Source organism: Euleptes europaea, chromosome 5 (genome assembly GCF_029931775.1).
Source record: "Euleptes europaea isolate rEulEur1 chromosome 5, rEulEur1.hap1, whole genome shotgun sequence".
Classification (NCBI taxonomy): Eukaryota; Metazoa; Chordata; class Lepidosauria; order Squamata; family Sphaerodactylidae; genus Euleptes; species Euleptes europaea.
The window spans coordinates 14,516,552-14,531,076 of NC_079316.1; the positions used below are offsets into that span (position 1 = coordinate 14,516,552).

General features: G+C 43.8%; 1 protein-coding gene and 2 non-coding genes across 4 annotated transcripts in view; 2 read left to right on the forward strand and 1 right to left on the reverse strand.

Annotated features, from left to right (window-relative positions):
* USP13 (ubiquitin specific peptidase 13) overlaps window positions 1-14,525 on the reverse strand; it is a 103,539-nt gene that overhangs the window by 69,614 nt on the left and 19,400 nt on the right. For both annotated transcript variants that reach the window (XM_056849550.1, XM_056849549.1), the window contains exon 2: window positions 7,508-7,633. In XM_056849550.1, coding sequence (XP_056705528.1) covers window positions 7,508-7,633 — 126 coding nt within the window. The remainder of the gene's footprint in view (window positions 1-7,507; window positions 7,634-14,525) is intronic.
* Window positions 6,208-6,279, forward strand: TRNAS-GGA (transfer RNA serine (anticodon GGA)). The gene has a single exon. It is a non-coding gene; the product is annotated as a tRNA-Ser (tRNA).
* Window positions 6,439-6,510, forward strand: TRNAA-CGC (transfer RNA alanine (anticodon CGC)). The gene has a single exon. It is a non-coding gene; the product is annotated as a tRNA-Ala (tRNA).

Sequence of the window (14,525 nt, forward strand, 5' to 3'; positions counted from 1 at the left end):
TGGTAAAGTACAGAGTTGCTTGAAAGGTTTGGGGCTGTGCTTTACAAGGATGGGGCTGTTACCGCACTAGGTATTCCCAGCGATCTATTAAGAGTTTGGAAATGTTATAAAAATACTGTTAGCACTTTCTATGTATTCCCACCTATGTATTAAGAGTTTGAAACTGTTATAAAAAATACTGTTCGCACTTTGTTTGGCCCCTTTAGCTGTGAAGACGTCTTCCAGCCATTTTTTTAACTGTGGCATCCAAAAACCCTTTTAAAGCGATGTTTTTTTATAACATTTCCAAACTCTTGATACATCGCTGGGAATACCTAGTGCGGTAACAGCCCAAGTTTGCTGTGTGCATGGGCAGGGCCGCACAGCATTTCTAAATCTCTTTAAAACTGTGATGACATCCATGGATTGGACCTGTGGACGCTGTCATGTCTAGTTTAGCTCTATAGCATCTACCCTCAGGCCTCCTAGCCTGGCTTCAGCGACCTCCAGCGCACTGCCCTAATGATCCTGGATGCACCAGAGTTGCTCAATTTGGGGGCAAGAAAGAACTCCCGGAGTGAGTGAAGAATCGTGGTCCTGTGCTCTGAATAGTCAGCCACATAGAAATGAGAACGGTGGCAGGGGAACATTCACCCCCCGCGTACCGCTGCCTGAATTTTTCTTCCCATCCAAGTATTCAAGCCACAGAAGGACAAATGAACGCATCACTTATTTAGATCCGACCAAAGTAGGGAAGAATGATCACTACCAGGGCGTCTTAGTCCATCTGCCATTACCGTACTAGAGTCCATAGAGATTAATGCCCACAAACACCAGAAGTTCAGCGATCAACTCTTCTCTCTCTACTCTGCCAGGGAAGGAACAAGACACAGCTGTTGCAGCCTGCCAGGGATGGGAAAATAAATGACAACAGGTGAGCACGTCTATCTATATTGCCAAAAGGGAGAGGAGGCACAAGGACTCTGTGACGTTCTCCCATTTATTCAAAGCAGAATTATTTTTAACACAAAATCCATTTAGATTATTTGAAATATAAATCCCATTTAAATGCTTTCTTCATTTTTGGTATCTTAAAAGAATTTAGGACTGTTTAACTTGGAAAGAAGGCGGTTAAGAAGAGACATGAGAGAGGTCTATAAAATTATGCATGGTATGGAGAGAGTGGACAGGGAAAAGCTTTTCTCCCTCTCTCATAATACTAGAATGCGGAGTCATCTGCTGAAGCTTGAGGGTGAGAGATTCAAAACATAAAATGAAGTATTTCTTCACACAATGCCAAGTTTAACTGTGGAACTCCCTGCCCCAGGATGTAGTGATGGCTGCCAACTTGGAAGGCTTTAAGAGGGGAATGGACATGTTCATGGAGGAGAGGGCTATCCATGGCTACTAGTCCAAATGGATACTAGTCATGATGCATGCCTATTCTCTCCAGGATCAGAGGAGCATGCCTATTATATTAGGTGCCGTGGAACACAGGCAGGACAATGCTGCTGCAGTGCTCTTGTTTGTGGGCTTCCTAGAGGCACCTGGTTGGCCACTGTGTGAACAGACTGCTGATCTTGATGGACCTTGGTCTGATCCAGCATAATCCAGCATTATGTTCTTAATTGCTAACAAACTTGAATATGTGCAGGCTGGGAACGGACTAGAAAACCTAGATGGAAACCCTAAGAAGCGACCCTACAGCAACACGAAGGCAATATCTAACCTGTTGACCAGCTGAAGACCAAAGGCCTGGCTTGACCACATTTATCCCAGAAAGGCAGCCATGTTAGTCTATGGTAGCCAAATAAAACAGAAGTCCAATAGCACCTTGAAGACTAACAAAATTTATTTCAGCATGAGGTTTTGCCAGTCAGATCTCCCTTCTTCAGATGCATCAGTTTTATTTTGACAATATTTATGCCTAACTTGGCCAGTCCAGAGGTCTCATACTTTTAGCCTGTCAATAGTGTAAATAATAGGAGGCCCTATTCCCAGCTGGGCCTGAAAGCTGAGAATCTGTAGAGATCTTAGTTTCGATCCCCAGCACTTCAGTTAAAGGACCTCAGATAAAAGGGTTGGCAAAGACATTCTGCCCAAAACCCCAGAGACCTACTGCTGCTCAGAGTAGATCATGTTGCGCTACACAGATGAAGGACTCAACCCAGTACTACAAAGTGTCATATTCCATGTATGTTTCAAAGGCTGGACAGTCCTTTTTGGACCCCTGACAAGGTCACCATCAACAGATCTGCTGCCCTGGATGGGGCAGGGTCCCACAGAAAGCATAAGATCTTCTCTCCTCTGGTTCCCAGAGTGCATAACCGTGATCATCCAACATTAAAAGAAGAATTTGGCACCTGGAACAGAATGGAGCACATTAAAAAATCTTACTTGCTTGAGAGCCAGTGTGGTGTAGTGGTTAAGAGCGGTGGTTTGGAGCGGTGGACTCTGATCTGGAGAACCGGGTTTGATTCCCCCAGTCCTCCACATGAGCGGCGGAGGCTAATCTGGTGAACTGGATTTGTTCCCCCACGCCTACGCACAAGGCCAGCTGGGTGACCTTGGGCTAATCACAGCTCTCTTAGACCTTGGGCTAGACACAGCTCTCAGCTCCATCTACCTCACAGGGTGTCTGTTGTGGGGACGGGAAGGGAAGGTGATTGTAAGCCAGTTTGATTCTACCTTAAGTGGTAGAGAAAGTCTGCATATAAAAACAACCTCTTCTTCTTAAAACCAAGCTTCTGGCCCTTAGAAAGATGAAGAACACTGCGGGCCGGTTTCGAATGAAAGCATAAAATCCAACAACTTCAAGTATCCAGGAAGGGAGAGCTTGCATACATTCTTTAACGACATCAGCAGCCAATATCTCTTATGTCATTACACGGGGGTGGGGGGATCACAGCCTTCCTGCCAAGCCAACGACTTTACGAGCGCCAAAGGAGCCTTTTGGGGGAGATGTGGTATGTGACCTCTCACCATGGCCTGACATAGCCTCACCCAGATGAATTCAGCAAGTGCAGTTCATTGCAGGAAGACATAACCACAAGCCCACACAAAGGAAGACGCGACTCCTCACTTGGCCAAGGGTGCCTTTTATATTTTTAGCTGTCATGACTAACCATAGGCACTTAGGTACTCTTCCATGAATCTTTATTTTTTTTAAACACGTCAATGATCAAAAGGCTGCTAAATAAAATAAAATACTGAAAGAGTGCTATTGTATTAAGCATGTTTGTACTTTAAGTAAAAAGCAAAGTAAACAATAATATCATTAGGACTTCCGCTAGATACGCTGGACTGAGCGCCACGTTCTTCGGGGGCTCCCGAAGAACCCAAGAAACGTTCAAATGTGGGATGCATCCTGCACCCCTACTAGGATCCTAAATACTGGACCGGGGACCAGGAACTCTCCTGCAGCCTTGAAGAGCGGTTTGACCCCCCATTTTTCTGAGAGAGGACAACTCTCGGGGAACTGGGTGAGGTCCCGCAGGCATTGAGGGGAAAATACAACGTTGCGAACGTCTCTTTGGATTTAGGCTCAGTCCTCCTCTACCTATTACCACCTAAGCAACTACAAGGAAGCAAGAATACCTACTCTTCTAAAATCTGAGTAAGTTATAAAAACTCTTTCGTTTTACCTGGATTTGGAGGATCTGAAGAATTGGCAAATACATCTATCAAATCCGTGCCTCCCCACCTGATGTATAAATGACTCTTACAAAACAAAAAAACATCAGATAAACGGGCAGGAATTCTATCAATTTGATCAGTGGGTAGACATAACAAACAGGAGCTTTTGAAAGACGTTACAATTACCAATCAGATACTTCAACGTTGAAAGGGGAGGGAGAAAGAATCCCCCCATTCCTTAGTTGTCATCTTTCTGTCTTCATTGTTTAATGCCATCGCGAGACTGTAACAGACTGTGAGATCGTGAGACCGGAAGTGGGTTTCCCTTGTGTAACTGGCAAATCACTCCCAAGTTCCTGGAAGAGGAGGTAACGAAAGGTCCACGGTTCTACATCTTTATGGGTATATCCCGTTCTTTGCTGCACTCTATACTAGAGTGTTTTCAACTTGATGGTATTTAACATCAAAATACTACCCACAATACAGGAATCCTGTTGAATCACCTACAAATTTTTCTATTTTTGGGTTTATTTGCCCGGACTTTACCAACTAACTAAGAACATTTTTAAAAGTAGCAAGCATGGAACGTGCGATTAAACAGATGGACCAACTAGTTGCCATGACAAACACCATATATCAATCTATCAACCAAAAACTGGATTCTATTTTGGATGTACTTAAAGACATAAAGGACCAAGCTAATACAACGAAGTCAGATGTCATAGCAGTGGATTTTCCAAGTGAGAAGATGGCTCAAGATCAGGAAATTCCCACAAAGGAAAAGGAGAGCCAGGATAAACAACAAGACAGCGCATCCCTTCAACAGGAAACTGCAACAGACCAGCTGCTTACGAAGGATATGAACGTGAGAGACCTTGACTTTTATCTTTACAAACTGCCTGAAGAATTCTTTGATATTAGCTTGGAGGACTTGAAGGGTGGTAAGGCTAGAGCTACCGGGATTTCTTTCTATGAACTTGGAATTGAAGAAACTACAATGCAGATGTACTATGAGAATATGCTTGCAGAGGGAATTTTACCAAACATATCCAAGGATGCTCTCCGGTGTGTGGAGTCAATGAAGAAAAGTGGAAGACGCTGGAAATTCCGGACAAAGGGACTGGCTAAAAGAGTCTAGTTTTGTTTTCTGGAAATAGCCATGGGACTGGTTAAAGGCTTGATTTTGGCAATAATGGTAGAATTTACTATATTAATACATTATAAAGACAATTAACAATGAATAGGTGTAGGAAGACATGGAGGGTTTACGGAGGTATTGTTTTATGAAGAAGATGATAATCTTTACTTATTGATCTAATCCATTTATAATTAGTGAGATTTATTATCCTTCCTTTTTTCTGAGATAATATTAACCACCTTTTAATGATTACATTCAATATTATATTTTTAAAACTGAATGAGATTTAGTTCAATGAGTGTAATTAGAAATATTAGGATTAGAATCTTCAGGGGAATAACACTGTCCTTCAGACACTGTCCTTCAGTGTTATTCCTCTGAAGATGCCTGCCACAGCTGCTGGCGAAACGTCAGGAAAGAAAATACCAAGACCATGGTCACACAGCCCGGATAACCTACAAGAACTGAGGAACTCTGACCGCGAAAGGCTTTCGACAATAATATCATTAATTGGCTTTGCCTGTGTCTTCTAAAAATTTATATCTCCAGTACCTGGCACTACATTTTATGGTACACATGGCCCAGCTTGACGAAGTGACATTTATGGTACAAAACTGAAATACCCTTATGCTACAAAAACAGCACTTTGTGGAAGTGACATTTATGTCATATCTTGCTCTCGTAACATATGAGTTTGACACTCCGATCTAGACTAACTGTAGACACAGTATCTTGATGAAAATAAAAACAACCACTTTAGATATAAAGAGGAGGTCACTACATTGGTCTATAGTAAAAAAAAAAATTAAAGCCATGTAATGTATTTTGTTAAGACCAACCAAAACACCACCATAACAGTGTTGATTCTTTGGGGGATTGTTTAAAGTAATTCTAAACATCCAGCCTGCTGAAAAGCCCTGCAGAATTTGAAAGCCTGCAAGGTGATTTGTAATGCTTTGATTAGTCTTAATAAAAAGCATTACCTGGCTTGTGCTTGTTCACGGCAGAAACGTGCAATATTTTTAAAAGAACCTAGCACGAAATACAAGTATTGGCTTGGATTCAACAGCACAACTCTGCATACAGAAGAGTTTCTGCTCACGAAGCATGGTTTTCTCACACACATACGCACACATATCCTGATGCTGCTCGAAATGTCCCCCTGCAATGTTGCTTCTTGGGGTCAGAGGACACCCCCAGGAGCAGCAGCGGGGGGGGAGGAGGCTTTTTAGGCTGCAGTAAGAGGGGGAGAGGCAAGAAAGTCACAATCCACAAGTGGAAAACCTTCCATACGTGGAAATGCTTCAACAGATCTAAGCCACTGACTCCCTCTCCACACTCTGGCTCATGAAAGCTTATTCCACAATAAATTTGCAAATCTTTGAAGTGTCGTATAATAACAATAATTACGTGCTGTCAAATTGCAACCAACTCACGCCCAGTCTTCCTTGGGAGGAGCTGTGGCTCAGTAGTAGAGCATCTGCTTGGAATGCAGAAGGTCCCAGGTTCAATCCCTGGCATCTCCCATTGAAAAGACTAGGTAGGAGGTGATGTGAAAGACCTCTGCCTGAGATCCTGGAGAGCTGCTGACAGTCTGAGTAGATAATACAGACTTGTGATAGACCAGTGGTCTGATTCAGTATAAAGCAGCTTCATGTGTTCATGTGATGGCTATGAATTTGGGAGGGGCTGTGGCTCAGTGGTAGAGCCTCTGCTTCGCATGCAGAAGGTCCCAGGTTCAATCCCCGGCATCTCCAGTTAAAGGGACTAAGCAAGTTGGTGATGTGAAAGACCCCTGCCTGAGACCCTGGAGAGCCGCTGCTGGTCTGAGTAGACAATGCTTACTTTGATGGACCAAGGGTCTGATTCAGTAGAAGGCAGCTTCATGTGTTCAGGTGTAGTCTACAATCTAAGTACCGTATTTTTCGCTCCATAAGACGCACTTTTTTCCTTCTCAAAAGTGAGGGGAAATGTGGGTGCGTCTTATAGAGCGAATGTGCGCACAGAGCCGGCTGGGCGCGCTGGGAGGCAGCCGGGGAAAGCTGCCTCGCGCCGTTCCAGCGCGCCCAGCCCGCTCTGTGCGCCCGCCCAGCCCGCTCTGTGCGCTTGCTCGCCTCCCAGCTGGGAAGCGGAGGGGGGGCGGCTTGGCGCGCCCGCCCGCCTCCTCCCCGCCCGCTCTGAGCGCTTGGCGCGCCTCTCCCGCCCAGCTCCTCCCAGCTCGCTCTGAGCTCTTGGAGCGCCCGCCCGCCTCCTCCCCGCCCGCTCTGAGCGCTTGGCGCGCCCGCGCACCCGCTCCCTGCCCGCGTTTTTAGAGGAGGAAAACAAGATTTTTTCTTGTTTTCCTCCTCTAAAAACTAGGTGCGTCTTATGGAGCGGTGCGTCCTATGGAGCGAAAAATACGGTACTAACTGTGGGCAATTTTGCTGAGCTTCCAAGCTCTGATAAGATTGGGCTAGGCTGGGCTAGCAGGCTGCTTTCTGGTGCCAAAAGGCTAGTGTTTTGCCCTCCTAGCCATTTCTTGCAGGTATCCCATTGTCAAGAGAGAAGCCATCTTAGAGGAAAATTCCCTCATCCGTCAAATAGCCCTGCCTCTCCCCAATGTCACAACTTTGCAACTGCTTCACCTCCCCTTAAACCAGAACACACAACACCATACACAAACTGTATTTTGCCCTACACAAGCTTTAATGCCCACACAGGAGAAAATAAACTTATGAGGCTGCCTTCAGATGCCTTAGCTACAAAGGTACTCACCTCTCTCATGTGCCGCTTCAGATGCATGAACACGCACTGTCCCGTCTTCCGGTAATGCCTTTCCACATGTTCCCTTCCAAATCCCAGGAAAGTCTTCATGCACACATAGAGGCCTCCTTCGGAATACTGAAATGAAGCAGAAAACACAGAAACAATATAAAAAAAACCTGACAGAGCGCAAGACAAGCCTGAGACGGAGCAGGGTGGCCCTCTGTAATAGGAGAAGCAGCAGCATTGGCTTTTATATGCTGATTACCTTTTTAAAGGAGAATCAAACCGGCTTACAATCTTCTTCCTCTCCCCACACAGACACTTTAAGGTAGGTGCGGCTGAGAGAGCTCAGAGAGAACTGTGACTAGCCCAAGGTCACCTAGCTGGCTTCATGTGGAGGAGTGGGAAATCGAACCCGGTTCTCCACATTAGAATCCACTGCTCTTAACCACTATACCATGCTGGCTCTATAAAAGACTGCACTTAAGTTGAAATCCTAAAATAACTTTCCTTGGAGTAAGCCGCACTGAGTAGACTTGAGTAGGATTCTGAGTAGACCAGCTTAGGACTGCATTGTCAAAGGAGCACACTAAAAGCTTGAGATGTCATCAGAATGACATTGTGCCAAAGATGGCAAGTCTCAAGAAGGTTGATTAGACAAACTGAACAAATTCATCTTGGTGATCACATCTGAAAAGGCCACTGAAATCCATGTCAAGCTCCTTCTAATTCACTCTAAAGGACGCATCTTCAGTCCGGTGGTCAGGAGCTACAAGTAGGCCCCATCCTCAATTAAATGACCAACACTGTCTCCTTAATTACTCTTCTTTAACGAGAGTCGCTTCTGTGTGTGTGTGTGTTAACTGCCGTCAAGTCGCTTCCGACTCATGGCGACCCTATGAATGAAAGTCCTCCAAAATGTCCTATCTTTGACAGCCTTGCTCAGATCTTGCAAATTGAAGGCTGTAGCTTCCTTTTTTTATGTATAAATATTTTTTATTGATTTTAAATTATAAGTGGGATACAGAAGGAAAGAGGGGTATGGGAATAAACGTAGGAAAAATTACAAAATAAGTAAATGCATAAATATTGTACCGTTTTAGTATATTTAGCACTACCACCTTGTAGAGTAAAGGAAAAAATAAGGAAAAGAAAAATGATATTATTTACATATCATTATGTTAATATCTAACATTCACTACCCCTGTTTGCAACATCTTCCATATTTTTAATCTGGTGATGATTTAATTCGATAGTATCTTTTGTCTAGTGTTTTTCATAAATTCATAAAAGGGTCTCCACCTCTCGTGATTCTGTTCTCGTGTAGTGTCTTTCAGATGATCTGTCAAGTGAGCCATAGTGATATATTCCAGGAACTTATCCAACCATGCTTGAAGTGTTGGGATCTTGTTCGTTCTCCAAAGTGATGCCAGAACTACTATTGCCGCTGTTTCTGTGGCTTCCTTTATTGAGTCAATCCATCTCTTGTTGGGTCTTCCTCTTTTCCTGCTGCCCTCAACTTTTCCTAGCATGACTGTCTTTTCCAGTGACTCTTGTCGTCTCATGACGTGACCAAAATACGATAGCCTCAGTTTAGTCACTTTAGCTTCTAGGGTCAGTTCAGGCTTGACTTGATCTATAACCCACTGATTTGCTTTTTGGCAGTCCACGGAATCCGTAACGCTCTCCTCCAACACCACATTTCAAAGGAATCTCTTTTCTTCCTATCAGCTTTCTTCACTGTCCAGCTTTCACACCCATACATAGTAATAGGGAATACGATGGCATGAATTAATCTAGCCTTGGTGGCCAGTGACACATCCTTACACTTCAAAATCTTTTTTAGCTCCTTCATGGCTGCCCTTCCCAGTCTCAATCTCCTTCTGATTTCTTGGCTGCAGTCTCCCTTTTGGTTGATGGTGGAGCCAAGGAATAGAAAGTCTTGAACAATTCGAATTTCCTCATTGTCAACCTTAATGTTGTGTAATTCTCCTATAGTCATTACTTTTGTTTTCTTGATGTTCAGCTGTAGTCCTGTTTTGGCACTTTCTCTTTTAACTTTCAGCAGTAGCCGTTTCAAATCTTCACTATTTTCTGCCAATAATGTAGTGTCATCAGCATATCTCAAATTATTAATGTTCCTCCCTCCAATTTTCACTCCACCTTCATCGAAATCTAAGTTGCTTCTAAGTAATGAAAAATATCCTGAGGTATTAAAATGCACACATATGGAAATGTCAAGTCAGTTGATGGAGCCTTCCAGATCTTAGTGCCTCATATTCTCTCTCACTATAGCTTCAGAGGACTTCTAGGGCTGTACGAGCTACTCTAGGGCAGCTAACATGCTACCAGTAGCTCAAATCCTACCCAATGGAGACCCCCTGGACCAGTACATTCGCATGAACGAAAGCAGCAATGGACGAAACTGCAGTTAAGACCCACAAACAAAGGACGTAAGCAAGGGCCCTTACCGCTATGCCGTTCATAAGTTCCAGGCTAGCCTGATCCCATCAGATCTCAGAAGCTAAGCAGGGTCAGCCCTGGCTAAATATTTGGATGGGAGACTCCAAGGAATACCAGGGTCGTGACGTGGAGGCAGACAATGGCAGACCACCTCTCAACATCTCTTGCTTTGAATAACCCTATGAGTGTCGCTGTAAGTCAACTGTGACTTGACAGCAAAAGAAAAAAGAAATCAAACAGAACATTAACTTCAAATTCACTTGAAATTGGGTTTTTATCAAGCTGCTGAAACATTAGAGCAAGACAATCCAAGGCCTTCCTAATGATCCTGCAAAAAAATCCTCTCTGCACCAAGTACATTTATGAAGACCAACACAACACTTCCAAAATATCAGCTGACCCATTGCCCGAGGCCAACCTGCCTCACCAATTGTAGAAACACTCATGTTGTCCATTGAGTCATTCCCAAATGTTCTTGTATAAGGTCATTGATTTAAAATGTCACCTCTTATGGGTATCCAGAAACTTCTCTTGACATATAAATCACTCTATATGCATTGTTGCTTCCATATTTCAGGCACACGGTAGCCAGATTGCTGTGGGCTGTACACACAGGTGTTAATTTTACACTTTGCCCCCAGCAAGCTGGGTACTCATTTTACCATCCTTGGAAGGATGGAAGGCTGAGTCAACCTTGAGCTGGCAACCTGAAACCAACTCCCGTCGGGATCAAACTCAGGTTGTGAACAGAGCTTGGACTGCAGTACTGCAGCTTACCGCTCTGTGCCACGGGGCTCTTTTTATGCATCTTTATACAGGTAATATGATTCTTTTGGCATTTGACTGTGTTACTGTACTATTATCTTGAGTCTCGTGATATAATATAGACCACTGTAAAACCAGCCCACCTTAAAGGTCTGTTGCTAAGAATTGCTGTGATAACATATACAAACATACACTTTGAACACAAAGCACTACACAAATGCTAAGCATTCTAGCTTTCATTGGTCAACAGTCCAATTAACCACCAGCAAAATCCTAAATTAGAGACGCAATGCAAATGCAGACTACAGAAAGGAAACCCTTCTGGCTGCTCTGGTATCTTTTTCCAGATTGCCACACCTATACAAGTGCCTCTCAGCCAGGACGCAGGAAGTCCTCCAGTCAAATCCGCTAACTGGCTTCCTCACCAATGGAGAGAACTTCTGACACGTAGAAACTTGCAGAAGAAAATCCCAAGAGTCAGGATGGAGCAAAAAAATCCAATGTACCCGCCACAAGGAAAACTCACCCCTTGTGATACACAGCGGCTGGTACATCATTCCACACAATTAAGACCACTGAGCGATCCAAACAAAAGCCAGACATTACATAGAGAGATGCCTGTCAGAGCAAATAACTGTGAATGAATCAAGGCAAGCAGGCCTGTCTAGCATGTTAACCAAAGGAATTCAGGAAGCCTAGCTGTAAAATTTAAAGACCAATGTAGTAATATTCTTACATGCCATGAAGTGAGCCTTCTGAAAAAATATGAATCTGATTTTCCCCCGGAAAACTTTCTGGAAAATGACCTAAGCAGAGCATGTTCTGATTCGCCGTGTTGATTTTGACTTCTATTTAGCAAACACATTTTAAAAGTACACCATGTTAATTTTTTGTCCCAGGAGAGACAATTCAAATACTTGAACTGAAAGATTTGATTAGGAAAAAAGTAACCTAGTATAGCTTTAATCTTTTTAACAGCTTTACTATTCAATTGTACAAGTTTAAACAGTGCAGAGCCGGGATCAAAACTCTACCAGCCCAAGGTTCAAGAGAGGGAAGGGCCTCTCTTTACCCAAGAACAACCAGAGAAAATCATGCTGCCCGTTCTGAGAGCAGTTGCTTTATACCAAACAGTACAGACCATATTCAGCTGATACATTTCTTATGGTGTGATCCTAGCAAACAACAGACAAATAATTCTGGATTAAGCCAGCTCTGTAGCTGAGAGGAGCGAATGTCTTCTAGCTTTGCAACATTTGAAGGCGGTTACGGTGTGTATGCGTGCTTATGCTGACATTGCTTGAATTACAAGCAGGCAGAGAAAATGGAGGAAAGCAAAGCTTTCCGGGTGTATTTGCCCTCTGTTCATATACACAGGGGCATTCCAGAGTGCCATAGGTAAAATACCATTTAGGTGGGCACTTCAAAACATTATATTCAAAGCTTTATGTGGAAATAGGGTTCCCAACTGCCTGCCAATCAACCGGGCCGCCCGCTGACCAACTGATGGTCAGCGGGAGGAAGCAGGAAGGGGAGAGCGATCCCCCCGTGCATGCACTCCCGGCGCAATACTGTTACTTCTGGGTTTACCCTGAAAGTTTTGGCATCACGTGGGACATTCTAGCCATAATCTCTAAAAACTCTATAACAGTTTTCAGAGGTTATGGCTAAAGCATCCCACGCGATGCTGGCACATCTGGGGTAAACCCAGAAGTAACAGTATTGTGCTGGCACACGCGCACAAATCACTCTCCCCAGCCCCACACAAAAGAAACTCCCACAAAGGTAAAAGGGGACCTGACAATCCTATGTGGAAATACCTGTAAAAAATTAGACAACGTAACACATCTTTCCCTTACATTGATTCAATTTAGAGGCGACACTCAAATTTTAGCATACCCAAATAATTGTCAGTGGGTAGCCGTGTTAGTCTGTTTGCAGTAGTCAAAAAGGGCAAGAGTCCAGTAGCACCTTAAAGACTAACAAATTCTTGCCCAAATAATTGTGTATGTCTTGGATGTGGTTGACCACTCATGTGTTTCAACAAAATTTAACTCTCTTCCACTGAGTCACCTCATCATATTACTTGCTAGTTCCATATCAGATTTATCTCATTTCCACCATGTGAGAGGAGACATATAAATAAGAATTTTAGCACTGGTTTTAATTTGACCTGCACAGCCAATCATGTGAATTCATAACTTGATTTTCTGTTTGGATTATACATATCTGTGGTTTAACTCCCACCCTTTGTCACTTGATGAAGAAGGAGGTTTTTATATGCCGACTTTCTCTACCATTTAAGGAAGAATCAAACCAGCTTACAATCACCTTCCCTCCCCCTCCCCACAACAGACACCCTGGGCGGTAGGTGAGGCTGAGAGAGCTCTAGGAGACCTGTGACTAGCCCAAGGTCATCTGGCTGGCTTCATGTGCAGGAGTGGGGAAACCAACCTGGTTCACCAGATTAGCGTCCGCCGCTCCTGTGGAGGAGTGGGGAATCAAACCGGGTTCTCCAGATTGGAGTCCATCGCTCTGTATGGAAGTACCATGCATTTACTCAGGCTTGTTTTGGCTTTAAGATTGTAAGTGGTTTCACAGTGAGGCCCTCCCTCCTAAAGGAATCTATGCAAGCTTTGCTAAACTTGCAGCTGCAAGGATATTTAAGGGTGTGACCCTAATTGGTGGGGGAGGTTATAAAGCATTAGCTTTGCCCTGTTTTTTTGTGTTTTTTTTTTACTTTTCCCCCCTCCTGATGGCTATTTTTACTAGGAAGTTTTGAGGGTTTTTCTTTGCTGGTTGTAAATTAAGAGCATTTGGTTTTTGTTTAACTTTCTTTAAAATAAACCTTGATATTTTATGAAGCTGTGCTTATTGGTGAGTACAATTTACTCCAGAAACGAACCAGTGGCTGGAGAGACAACCCTTGAGGAAAGGGATGCTCTCATCCATATTATTAAATGAACTGCACCTTGCTCGCCTGGGATCTGATGGAGCCGTGGTCAGCATTCAAGGCCAGGGCGTGAGGTAGAGGGTTCATACATGCTCTTAACCACTACACCACGCTGATCAATAAAACATTCATGTACACGCTCTTACAAAATTACTAGGGATAATTACTTTAAAAGCATTAATTACAGCTCTGAAACTGGCGAGTTTGCCTAACATATTGGCAACGGCACACATCCGTTATTAATTTCATGAAACATCTCTTGAGAAACGGAAAATGATGCACAGAAAATAAAGCACTAGAAAATGTTCCACCTCACATCTGTTTATATATTGGGGTGGGGGGCAAATGAACCTCTGGTTTCCAAAATTTTGTCACATTCTGAGCTGAAAAAAGAGAGGGAGGGAAATTTGTAAGCAAATAGGTGACGCTCTGCCACATACCTGGTTATATTGTATGTACTTCATTGATACTCCGCTTTTATAATTTTATTTATTTATACCCCCCACTTCCCTCGATCAAAGTAGCTTACGTTGTTCTCTTCTCCTCCATTCAGCCTCACAACAACCCTGTGAGGGAGGTTAGCCGGAGAGGGTGTGACTGGCCCAAGGTGACCCAGCAAGCTTCCATGGCAGAGGGTAGATTCGAACCTGGATTCTCCCAGATCCTAGTCCAACAATGTAACCGCTACACTAAGAGCAGCCCCTTGGCTCCAGCGATGCTATTGAGGCAAAACCTGCCCATGACCCGCCTAACAGGAACATCCTGGGGAAAGTATAGACTGAGTATGCAGAGAGGGAGGGGTTGTGGCTCAGTGGCAGAGCATCTGCTTGGCATGCAGAAGGTCCC